General features: G+C 39.4%; 1 protein-coding gene across 1 annotated transcript; it reads right to left on the bottom strand.

Annotated features, from left to right (window-relative positions):
• Positions 1 to 281: 281 nt before the first annotated feature.
• LOC108574085 (adenylate cyclase type 2) lies at positions 282 to 11,936 on the bottom strand. Its single transcript, XM_017936600.1, has 20 exons — positions 11,589 to 11,936; positions 7,395 to 7,529; positions 6,629 to 6,849; positions 5,420 to 5,576; positions 5,104 to 5,253; positions 4,918 to 5,030; positions 4,578 to 4,825; positions 4,148 to 4,497; positions 3,204 to 3,487; positions 2,945 to 3,121; positions 2,693 to 2,873; positions 2,530 to 2,613; positions 2,363 to 2,461; positions 2,115 to 2,258; positions 1,949 to 2,044; positions 1,741 to 1,864; positions 1,432 to 1,665; positions 1,180 to 1,354; positions 968 to 1,103; positions 282 to 887 (listed from the first exon to the last, which is right to left on the bottom strand). The coding sequence occupies exons 1-20, from the start codon at positions 11,691 to 11,693 to the stop codon at positions 723 to 725; spliced, it is 3,378 nt and encodes a 1,125-aa protein (XP_017792089.1). The 5' UTR covers positions 11,694 to 11,936; the 3' UTR covers positions 282 to 722.
• Between the last annotated feature and the right edge of the window lie 69 nt (positions 11,937 to 12,005).

Here is a 12,005-nt window from a genome sequence, read left to right as displayed (position 1 = left end):
CACGGTACATTGTACATTTAACATACAGTTGAAAGAAAAAAACATCATTATCGTTCACATGAATCGATATAAATAAATTGTTATATTTCTTTTGATTATTTCTCGAATCGTTAAATATCGAATTGTCATATGCAAAGAATCATTCCTTGGAAATATTTTTATCACCAATTATTACGTCATACTTTCAGTGGATTGTGCATCGTTTAAAGCAGCGTTTTTCAAATACTACTCGTTTAAAAACTTTCTTGCTTATTTACATTATAAACATTTTAAGTGGTCCAACCAAATAACGTTCGTTAATTACGGTAACGAACTTTCACATAAAACCACATTCTCCACGTAAACTAATATCTTTACAGATTGAAAAACGTCAGTACAAGATATTTTAAAATGCACAGCATACGTATAAAGCTGTTTTTACACATGTACTGGTCATACAAAATCTTGTTCGGTTCCTTCTGTGTAAAAGGATGCTATTAAAACTCGTTTCTCGATTTATAACAATGGTGCGTATCACTCTGTCGGTAATCGAGGTCACGACATACGATTGGTAACATACTTTACTACAAACTCAATTCAATAAGTTGAGGTATTCCACATAGTATCGCTTCGTCTCGATTCTTTGGTCTTTCAAATTTTCTTTGGTTTCTCTTTCGTCCTTCTATGTGTTCACCCAGATACCTAATATCTCACTTTGTCACAAAATCGATTTAACGTGTCAATCACAGACTGGTCTCCTCGATGGAATCCGCTCTCTCAAGCTGCCGTCCCTTGTCGATACCTATGAAATACGTTGTGACGAAACCTTTCGGCTTAACGTATGTATTTCCTCGAAGGTGGCACTTGACACCTTGCTGTTCAAGAACAGCCGCAGTTTCCGATGTAACCTACGTACATAATTATCATATCAAATAGGAATTATTACAAAAACGAATAATCTTCGAACAAAATCTAATTCTAACTGAACCTGTATTTTTCCTGGAACACCGGTAGTGTCCATTCTTGATGCCATGTTTACAGCATCTCCCCAAATATCATATAATGGCTTTTGAGCACCTACTACACCTGCTGTTACTTCTCCATGTGATATTCCAATTCTCAATCTAAGAGGAAAGTGTTTGTTATTTTGTGTAAATGATTTAAAATTTAAAGGATGATTTATAGAATGCAAGTAGGTACTTATGAGGTTCCGATGCAGATTTTGCGTTTAATTTATCTAGCACTGCCATCATCTCAGCCGCAAACTTGGCCATCACCTTTACCACGTCGTCGGTGTAATTTTCATCACTTTCCGTGCTACGCATAGAATCGCGTCGAATGGCGTCTAATCCACAAGCTGCCATGTATGTGGTGCCTAAGATAATTTATATTATTATGATTCTAGAGTACATCTCAGAAATCATTCATGTGTATCCTTTTTCGATTATTTACCAGCAATTTTTATTTTTTCAATTCGACAAGTGAAACACGGCTTGAATAGCAATTTATCAAAATCACATATGATCTCGTTTAGGTGTGCCAGAATATTGGTTTGGTTTTCATCATCATATTGGCTTTCATCAATGGATACATTCGTCAATGAAGCAAACATGACGGCCACGTTGCTATGGGCTTCATGATAAGGCTCGTTCTCCTGTGTTCTATTCATGTTTAAGTAGAACTCCGCTACGTAGAATTTATACGAAATGAAATTACGTTTTTAATTTTTAACAATTTAGTGTTACTTAAAAACCAACATACCAACATGTTCTGGTAAAATGTTACGAAGCAAAAGTTTATTGGCATTTCTTGTGTGGAATGCTTCGTCCTGTTCTTTGGTTAATCGACGCTTCCATAAATAATCTAATCTGCTCAAGTATTCTGCCTGAATAAATTTTCATCAGAGTTATCATACACAAACAATATGTTACTGAAGAAATTGTGAATTTATTGGTTCATTTCCACTCACCTGACGGTCGATCAAGTGTAAAGAAAAAGTAAGGAAAACTACGCTTAAAATGTGAGCCAATCTAGGCTCTAAGTATGGATTCCATCTCTCACCTGACTGTGAAAAAGAGTTGGAAATAAAATCACAACTAACACCGATTAATTTGTTGTCGAGAATTAAAAATTACCTGAAACAAATTTGAACGATGTATCCAAACATTCCACGAATAAAATGCCACTACCGCGATGCCTATCACTAACTTTAAGAAATAATGGAGTCTCAGAAACAGAAAACTTGTCAGAATTGCCAAGGAACAAGTTTGCGTCATTTGCTAAACATAATCATTGAATAATATTAAAAATGATGTCATGTATTTTAGAGAATTTAATCTAGAAAAGAATCTACAGCATACAAGTACCTACTAAACAATCTTACCCAAGGTGTAGCCACACATTCGACTTCTGAAGCGCCCGGTTCAATTACGCTAGATGTCATATTGTTGCTTCCATGCTCATCCACATTTTTACACTCAAACTGAAAGTATGGAATCATTAAATAAATTGTGCTACTTTGTATAATATTTTTTAATACCGTTTACTTACAATCATGTCAAACATGGCACAAGCTGCTAACATTATCGTTATTACCAGATACAGAACTGTTCTGAGAACTGCGCTCCAGACAACCTAAAGTACAATATACAAATTATATACTATGAAATAGTATAATGATCATATAAGAAATTGAATATACAATAATATTAACCTTTACGCTGGTTTGATACAGAAAACATAATAATTTATTGCGTGGGTGGGGAACGTGCCCTTCCTGTTCATCGTGTGGGTCTTTGTATCGGTTCCACGCAAAGTGCATCCAAGCTATCGGCAGTAAAGCGATCAAAAATAGCAACGCTGCCGAATAACTAATCGTTGTGCTCAAGTGCCACCTAAAAATTAATTATCATATTATTAAAATATAATTGTACTATTAATAAACATTTTTATAATGAAAACATACTCAGAAAGAGAAAGCGTTGGTACTAGGTAAATCAGTCCCATAAAGATCAGGACAAAAACCGCAGAACTGATATAAAACTTAAAAAGCGGATCAGGTTCCTTCAAAAACGGTATCTCCCAACTCCACTGTTGAAACGTTAAGAACACAGGATTTATGTGTTCCCATTTGCACCATTGCCTGGAAGATTATCCAAAAATTTATCTTTTAATATTTTATCCTGCAACATGTGCAAAATAGCTGACCTACAGGTGCTACTTACTCCCACTTAGTGAGAGGCATTTGCCTAATAGCCTCCTCCATCTCCGCATCTGCGGTTTTGAGCATGAGATGATAATCCCGCAAACAGGAGTCCATAAAGTGTGTACGTCGTCTGTAGGTGCTGGCGAACACATCAACGTGATTATTTATAGTGGCGGTGAGCCGTCTACTGTTTCTTGAGCCAGAATTCACACTTGTCGATCTAACGTTGTAGAATCTCACGTAATGCTTATTATCCACCCGAGGGGGATCCGGAGTTATGACTGTCAAGGTGCTCTCGCTGTTCTGCAACAAGGTCCGCTTGTCAACGATACGAAACACTCGACGGAATTTCGTTCAACGATTAAGGTGATATATCAGTGGCGTAGGAATTGCTCAAATGTTCCTATCCCTTTTGCTATGAAGAACGTATATATAAATCTTCGAAGAATTATCAAGTACAGTTAGTGAAAGTGACATAGTGACGTCGTAAATTGAAGTATTAAACGATGATATAGCCACATCTAGGGCCGTATGTCATTTGTGAATTGATATTTAAAATTTCTGCTTACAATCTTTCATTAAAGCTATACTGTATTAAGTCTCCAACGCCCCCTGTCCAATAGTAATGGCCATATTAGTAAAAATTAACCTGCAGCTGTTAAGGATTAAGAGGTAGACAAGATTTTTGGATGTACTGCAATAGAATTCAGAGTTGACATCGAACAGCCCTGAACCAAGCTCGAATTCCTTATCTTCCTCAAACTTTGTACTTTGAGGCCTGACTGATTTTACGAATTGACTATATTGGTTCCGCCAAAAAATGCGTTAGTCATGCAAAACACTGTACTCAATTACACCATTTACCATTGTTTGGTATACACCGTAACTAAAGAGTTAAATATATGATTTCTCCATCTCGTTTTGGTCTACCACCAGCTTCCTACGTCACTGGGAAATACGCACCTGCATAGGTGGCAAGTCGGGAATTGACGGCGTGATCAGGTAGCTTCGAATTCCGTACTTCTTAAGAACCTCATCGTTCAAGGACTCGACGGGAACGCAATCGTATTCCCTGGCATCTACCAGATCCAACGTTTGCTGTGTAATGTGAACCTTGCCGGGTTTTCCTGTTTGCTCCATTTTATTAGCTATAACGACGTCGCGTGACCAAACATCGTACTGCCACTTGTTGGCGCCCAGAATCCCCGATATTATGTTGCCCGAGTGAACTCCAATTCTCATGTTTACGTCCACTCCACTCTCACGACGTACTCTTGCTCTTACTTCATTGATAATCTTTATCATGTCTAGGCCTGCAATTATACCAATTGAATTTCCGATCATGTAAGTGAATATACAAAGATGAATATACGTATAAGGAAATATAGTATACCTAAATCTACACAGCTTTTCGCGTGCTGAGAATTTGGAGTTGGTATACCACTCACGCAATAGTAACAATCACCTAAGAATTTGATTCGTAGAACATTATGTCTCTCGGAAGCCTCGTCGAAACTACCGAACAAATCATTCAAAGTCTCGACTAATTTTCGTACTGGTAACGTCACAGTTAATCCAGAGAAATTCACCACATCAGCGTATAAGATGCTTACATCGTTGTGCTTCTCGACGCGTAGATCACTGAAATTCCATTGATAAAATTTTCGTTATAATTCTATGCCTACACAATTGGAGATGATTAAATTATCATAAGATTAGCGTACTTATGAGACCGTCCTTTAGGCGGTGGTTTCTTGTGTTGCTCTATGAACTTAAAAATGTCCCTAAAATCTTTCTTAATGTTTGCAGCTATATGTTGTGGTAATATACTTCGCGTGAGTTGTTCCTATAAATTGTTATAATTCTTTATAAAAATAGTTTCTTCAAATATCACAACATATCTATAGAAGGAAGCATACTTCTTGATCTTTTTCATAATTCAACCGCAACGTTGACTCCACGCATTTCCGACGATCAAGGAACGATCGTCTGATAACAACTTCATTCATAAATCTGAAATACAGTCCTAGGCCATTCACGCAGGCAAAGTATATCGTATCCGTAATGATCTGAAAATTGACAAATTGAAATATTCGTAAATAATTCAAGAAAATCTTCTTAGATAACAAAATTCATCCGATCAGCTGATTCTTCGATTATTCGAAAACGTCACCTAAACGTATATTTATACGGTTGATTTTCAACAATCTTACGTCAACGATCACGAGACGTTACCTTCGTAGTATAATCGAACGTGTTTCTGTAAGTGATTAACGAGAGAGTGGCCAGGTAGCATATGGTAGCCGTGATCCCGAGTATGAAAGCGTGCAGATTTTCTGTGAGAGGTAGGAAGACATAACAGGCCAGGAGCGCGTGCGTTGCATACGCGGGTCTGAAAAAACAAATGCAATTAACATACTGGCATATAACCACTGTATAACTTCGTACCAATACATTCATTAGCGGAAAAGGTAAATTGATTCTCAATTAGCTGATTACTGAATACGTTTCGCTAATAAGAGTCGCGCATTACTCTATATGCATCTAATTAACAACGATCAAACGTGTTCTCCAATTTTCGCACGGATATGTACATAATCGCGAAAAACGACTAAAAGGAAAAAGAAAATATAAACGACGGCAAGTATCAAGATCGGAGCAACTTCATTAACTCTGATCTTATTGCAATAATGGAAGATAACGACTTGAGATGGCTCGTTATCTACCCTGAAACATCTTTTCTTATTTAAAAAAAAAAAAAACAATTACGACCTTGCAGGGAAGTATCTCACGGAACCCGCAGCAAAATTGAAGAGGCAACCGCAAGAGAGGCGTGAGTGCAAACAACTGAGTTTTAGAAGATACCACTAAAAGAATAAAAGATAGTATTATTCAAATAAACTTATTTGTTTAAAAATTACGCATGGTGGACAAATATTTTTGGTAATAGAGTAATAGAGCACAAACGACAGAATAATTCATACGTTAAAAATTTTGTTCCATTTAAAAAAAAAAAATTCAAAAACTTTCAGAGTTGATTTCACCCCCTCAAAATGATTTTCCACCAAACAAAAAATTGTTTCTTGCATACTTCGTTATCTTCTACACACATACACACACAAAGTTTCATTAAAAATAGAACTTTCCTACTGAGATTATCAGTCAAAATAAAATTTGCAATTCACGCTATTTTTGCATGGAACTGTATAACTTCACGCTCGTCTCTTGCGCCTATCTCCTCAATACTCTCTTCCGACAAGATTAATATCGATAAGCGGTTCGCCGATCTTTCGTAACTGTGGTTTCGAGGAAGTAAGTAAACCGAAGTTACGAGGCATGGAGCGCAGGTTATGCGAGCGGGACTGGACGAAGGTCGCCGATGATAATTAAACGGCGACCTTGCCACGATTAGCCAGGAACTTCCCCGTTCGTTATCGACGTTACCTTATCGGTGGTATGTTGTCGGTATACATGAGGGTGTAGTATAGAGGAACAGCCAGATCACCGATTACCAACAGTACCACGATCAAACAGGACAACATCACCGGAAGATAGGTGTTCCTCGCGATGATCTTCGACCTGAACGAGAGGGCGATCACCGGGCATAGTAACGCGCTCACCACACTACAAACCACCACGTCTGGCACACAGTTCTCAATGTTGACCTGTGGAAAAAGTGGAACATCTTAAATGTTGCCTCTCTCTCTCTCTCTCTCTCTCTCTCTCTCTCTCTCTCTCTGTCCAATTGGACACTTATGCGGGTATTTTTGGCGATACCAAGTATCGTTACATGCGGTTTACCCGTAATTTCTGTGTACACCGTGTGCAGGTCTATAAATAGAAACGAAATGACCGGCCGCTCCTTACCGATGGAAGATTATCGATTCAACGAGAATTGGCTTGTGGAGAGGTAGTCGAGGTTGTTCGCGATTTTGAAAAAAATGAAATTGAATAAACTTCTAATTTATTATTTGTAACATCGTGAGATTTGAACGTTTTCAACGATAATGTATCGTTTCGATGTGAACGCGTTAAAATACTCTCCCACGTTAAGGATACACGATATTATACGAAAAGAATTCGCGAAGTTCTCCACACGCGATAGCGGTAATTAAAAACACGAAAGAAGAAGCTTTAATTAATGCGATATATACGCGCTGGTACGGCTTGTCGGTTTCAACTAGAGGCCTCCACACGTTGTTTCACTTACCATTGTAACCAGAATCAGACAATACGTGCTTCCGAGGGCCAATTGTAGGATAACGAAGAGCGACAGATAACCATACTGAAGCCTCCTCTGGTAAACCGTGAACAGCTTCTCTAGGTTCTTGTATTTGAACTGTTTCTGAAAGTGAAAGCTCATGTGAGATTATGTATTCGGCGTGTGGCCGAACGGATCGTTGTTTGGACTTTCTCACTGAGCTAACATAGATCATTATCGTAACAATATTTTTTGACATCGATCCAGTTCGTTCTTTTCCTTTCTACGCAACTTTCGATGCTAATAAGAGGGAAAAAACTGGGTTACGATTATATTTATGAAATTTTGAAGAAAACATACGATGCTCTTTTTTTTTCTTGAAATTTAGATTATCATATTTCAGCTTAAAGATAAGAACGAATTATTGTTTCGTGATTAATGCCCTCTGCTTGAAGCAACGCGATGCAACATTTTACAATGGATTCTTTTAACTTTCACCCGTGATCATTTGAATTTAACGCGTGATATAGCAAGCGTGTTTGCCTCGTTACCTTCCAAATGACTTGGGAATTAAAGTTCGTGAGAAATGAGGCTAATTAAACAAACCAGGAATAGCAATCGAAAAATAAGGAAAAATGTACTTCTAGATAGTTAGCATCAAATTCGAGAAGAATAGTCTTAAACGCGAAAATAGTGTTCTAGTTTGGAAACCGAGTGGACGAATGGGGGCGCAAGTGTTACCGTCGATCGTTCATCTAAATTAAAACCTGTCTGCACGCACTGTCACGAGCAAGTTGTCACAGAAAGAAAGACCACCTTAAATCCACAAAATTATCGATCGATGAAGAAAACTAGTTTCACATGAAAACGGTGAATGAAACCGGTTAAAATGCGCCATCCATTTTCACACAGACAAGTCGTACATCACTTGAAAAACACAACCAATTTCAAAAACACATGTAAGTGTGCGAGGAAAAATCGAAAATTCGATTTTTACGTTCAATATCTTTACTTCCTTCACGCCTCGTCTAAGACTGATTCGCCCTGGACAAGCTGGCCTTCTCTAAACGTCAATCTCCTTTGTCCTGTGCCACGGCTAGGATCAAACGCGTTTTTGTCAGTAGAATTTTTTCGTTGGCGAAACCAAAAGTCTCTCTCGCGCTAGACGAGAGCCTAACACACGTGTTCGTCACACCGATCTTTCAACGAGTATGACATTTCCCCGGATCACATGCAATTACATACCGGTCAGCCGTACCAATCAAATGAATCTCCCTCTCGCGCGATTATCATCCATAACACACATAACGAGACTATTGACGGTTACTGTAACATTCCAGTCGATCCGGGACGAGCGCAGGAAAAATCCTTCGACGTTTCCTACGCTTCGTCCAATATGGAATCGTATGGAATTACGCGACAGAAAAACACACCATCGCACAACTGTCCACTCAGAAACACGTCGACAACAACAACATCTCGAATATCTCTAAACTAAATCACTTTGCAAAAAGTCACACCTTCCGATGAAAATGGTACACCTCCTCTTCGTTCGCCTCTATCGAACGATACAATCCGATAAATCAATCCCACACACTACTTCCTCTCTTACAACTGTACCGAAACCGCGAGATACGAATAAACAATCACACACTATCGAAACGTGATTATTGGTTTGACACGGTGAATTACCAGGCAAGAAGAACAAGCGAGATGAAATTACAAGCACTGTTTCCCCATTGATGAGAGGAAAACGAAGGAGCCGGGAAGTTTTGACGCGCGCGCACGCGTCTATCTCCGGACAGTCACCGGCTGTCTGATGAAAAATCGACGCGTGCACACGGTGGCTGACGTGAATTATGCGGCTCGACGTGAAGTACGATAAAAATCGGACCGAGTATCGTGGGGCGCAGCCGCGCCTCCACCCGACACACACCGCGTTTCCTTTCCACCGGTTCCCTGCCGCAGGAAGGAAACCACCGGTGCCAGAGAGTCTCTCCGTACAGAAACGATACGCGTTCCTGTCTCTGCGTTTCGCGCGTGCGTTTCTCGTGCCTCGGTTCTATGGCCACAAGAACCTTTCGTCCGGACCAGCGAATATTGATCTTCAATCTCGAACTCGTGCCCGACCACCTTTTCCCATCCTTTTTTCTCTCCTTTCGTCTAATCGTCATAATATACGTGTGTACTCTTGCCTGGAACGTAAGTAAGTACGTTGGCAGTATTGAATATTAGTCAGATGAGGTTAGGATAGCTTGCTTCGAGTGACATGGTTAAGAAAGTGTCGATGAAAGTGTTTTTTTCGAGGTTTTGTCGAAGAGTTTTCTTTTTCAAGAAAGAATTGTAAGATGAATTCAGTGGATTTTTATGGTTATCTAGATAGGAGAGACTGAGAGTGTGAAAGATTGACAAATCGTTGTGTTTTTATTAATTGTTATTTCGCAGTTTTTTCAAATCGTCGTTTGAGTGTAATTCAATGTATGATTTAATTGAAGATAGAGTAATTGATATCAGTGAGATTTACCAGTAATAAGCAGCTCTGATTATCTTTCGATAGAGTTGAATTTGTTTTTCTTATTGAAGCTTCATTCAAGTCTGAGGTAAGAAACGAGGAAGCTTAAGGAAACTATCGTAGCGGGCAGATAGCAATTTGCGGAATAAAAATGTTTTCTCAGGAAACATATTTGATGGGGGAGGGGAAATAATATCGCGCGTTCGCGCATTGAGATTCCGAGTGAAATTTTCCAACGCGGCATAGTTTAGTCTAGACAGGGACGGCGATAACTGTTCAATAGAATCCGATATTGCATGAAGAATCGAGAGATCTGAAAATATTTAGCATTCCTGTGGTCTCGAGATTAGAAGTTTCGATAACGGCGCGCGCGTCGATAACACGGTCGCTGCAAAATGTTTTGAACTTTCGCGAAGTGATAAGAATGTTTAGAAAAAAATAATATCGTCCACTTGCTTTAGGAATTTAATTGGCTGCGTTACGAGTGGTCTGCTTGTCGCGCGAAATCGAACTTCCCCTCCCCCTCGAGATATATATATATATACACAGGAAAATAAAAATGAGAAAAAGAGACAGAAACAAAAAGAAGAGATAAAAAAGTGACGTCATAAGGTGTATTTTTAACCGAGAAAATTCTTCAAGGAAGACCCTATTGGCGCCAATTTCAAAAAGTTCGATCACCCAGATATCGGCACACTAACATACATCGCTGGATTTACGATCGAAGGACGTGATCCAGATTGAATAATTTTTTGTTTTCGCTATTGCGGTTATCAAGAACGTTTGTTGATACAAGCACCGATATTGTAACAAATAAGCTGTTCACGCGCGAAAAAATTACAACTTTTCCTTGTAATCAAAGCAAAAAACACGATATAACATCCGACTACTCTTCAACTTCTTCACATAAGTATGCGACTGCAAAGTCGTTAAGATCCCCGTCATGATAGATAAAACCGGTGATAATCAATTGCAATTTCACGGAAATCTTCACGACGTTACCAGATAGCGACTTCTCGCGTTAACTAACGTTTTCACGGCCTCCTCGTCCATCTCCTAACGCCGTTCTTATAATTCAATTATTATACTGCGGTCGGCGGGAATATTTTGCAAAAACGTGTGAAACGCTACTAAACGAACGGAAACATTTATCTATGATTAGAATGATACGGAAATTAGGTAGGATTATCTGACGGAGACGAAAATTGAATATATTAGATTAAATTCGCTAATATCTCTGGATACGATCAACGATGATTACGAAACGTGAAATATCTCTGCCAACGTTTTTTAAACGTGGTTTAAAAGTCAACAATATCGATTCTTTCTAAGAAAGCTAAGTCTCGCAAGTTTAAGTAATATTTAGCCACTTTTCAATTTTAATGAAACTCGCAGGCAAAATTTTTCCCGGTGTGTGTGTGTCTGTGTTAATTCATTCCGGGAGCCTCTTGACACACCGATCATTAGCATCGCGATTAAAAATACCCACGTTTGCGTACATTCCCTTTCTGCTAGAAAAATTCCCGCGCGCTTCCAATTAGCATCGTTCGCTTGTTAACGACGACGACGACGACGGACTCGAACCGGCGATCGTGAAACATCGCCTCTAGCCAATCGATTCCCCCGTGTGCAAAGACTTTGATGCTTCTCATAGCGAAGTGGATGGATCGTCGACAAAATGATTCACTCACTCGCAAACTGGACCAGGTCCACTCATCAAGACTGTTCGGCGAGACGACCCGTCCATCGTCCATCACCTGCAGTGAATCCAAGGATGCACGAGTAACCAGCTCCATGTTTATTTTTCCCTGGAGAGATAGAGAGAGAGTGTGTGTTCGTTTCCTTTTCTTTCTTGCTAATCAGAGGGACACTGTCGAGGAAAACGACGATGACGATGACCACGACCACGACAACGGTAACAGCGACGACCTAGCGTCAGCTCTTCGATCCATCGCGGCTACAATCCACGACCAGACTGATCGTACGTGAAAATGACTCAACCTGAAGCTACTCTTGGCTGACTGGGGCCGCGCGCTTCGTGTACGTTCTGTCTGTTGGTTCGTACCGCCTCTAAAGCACTACCGTTAGAGAAGCTATACCGCTGCTTT

This window comes from Habropoda laboriosa, unplaced genomic scaffold (assembly GCF_001263275.1).
Source record: "Habropoda laboriosa isolate 0110345459 unplaced genomic scaffold, ASM126327v1 scaffold145, whole genome shotgun sequence".
NCBI classification, from domain to species: Eukaryota; Metazoa; Arthropoda; class Insecta; order Hymenoptera; family Apidae; genus Habropoda; species Habropoda laboriosa.
The sequence above is the reverse complement of the archived record's forward strand: the minus strand, read 5'-3'. Positions and strand labels throughout refer to the sequence as shown.

Bases quoted from the DNA above. Each gene is read 5' to 3' on its own strand.
- LOC108574085 (XM_017936600.1), bottom strand. From the start codon at position 11,693: ATGGAGCTGGTTACTCGTGCATCCTTGGATTCACTGCAGGTGATGGAC. The intron at 4,498-4,577 runs GTATACTATATT...GTATAATTGCAG, and splicing joins GAAAAGCTGTGTAGATTTAG to GCCTAGACATGATAAAGATT. The intron at 1,666-1,740 runs GTATGTTGGTTT...AATTCTACGTAG, and splicing joins CATTTTACCAGAACATGTTG to CGGAGTTCTACTTAAACATG.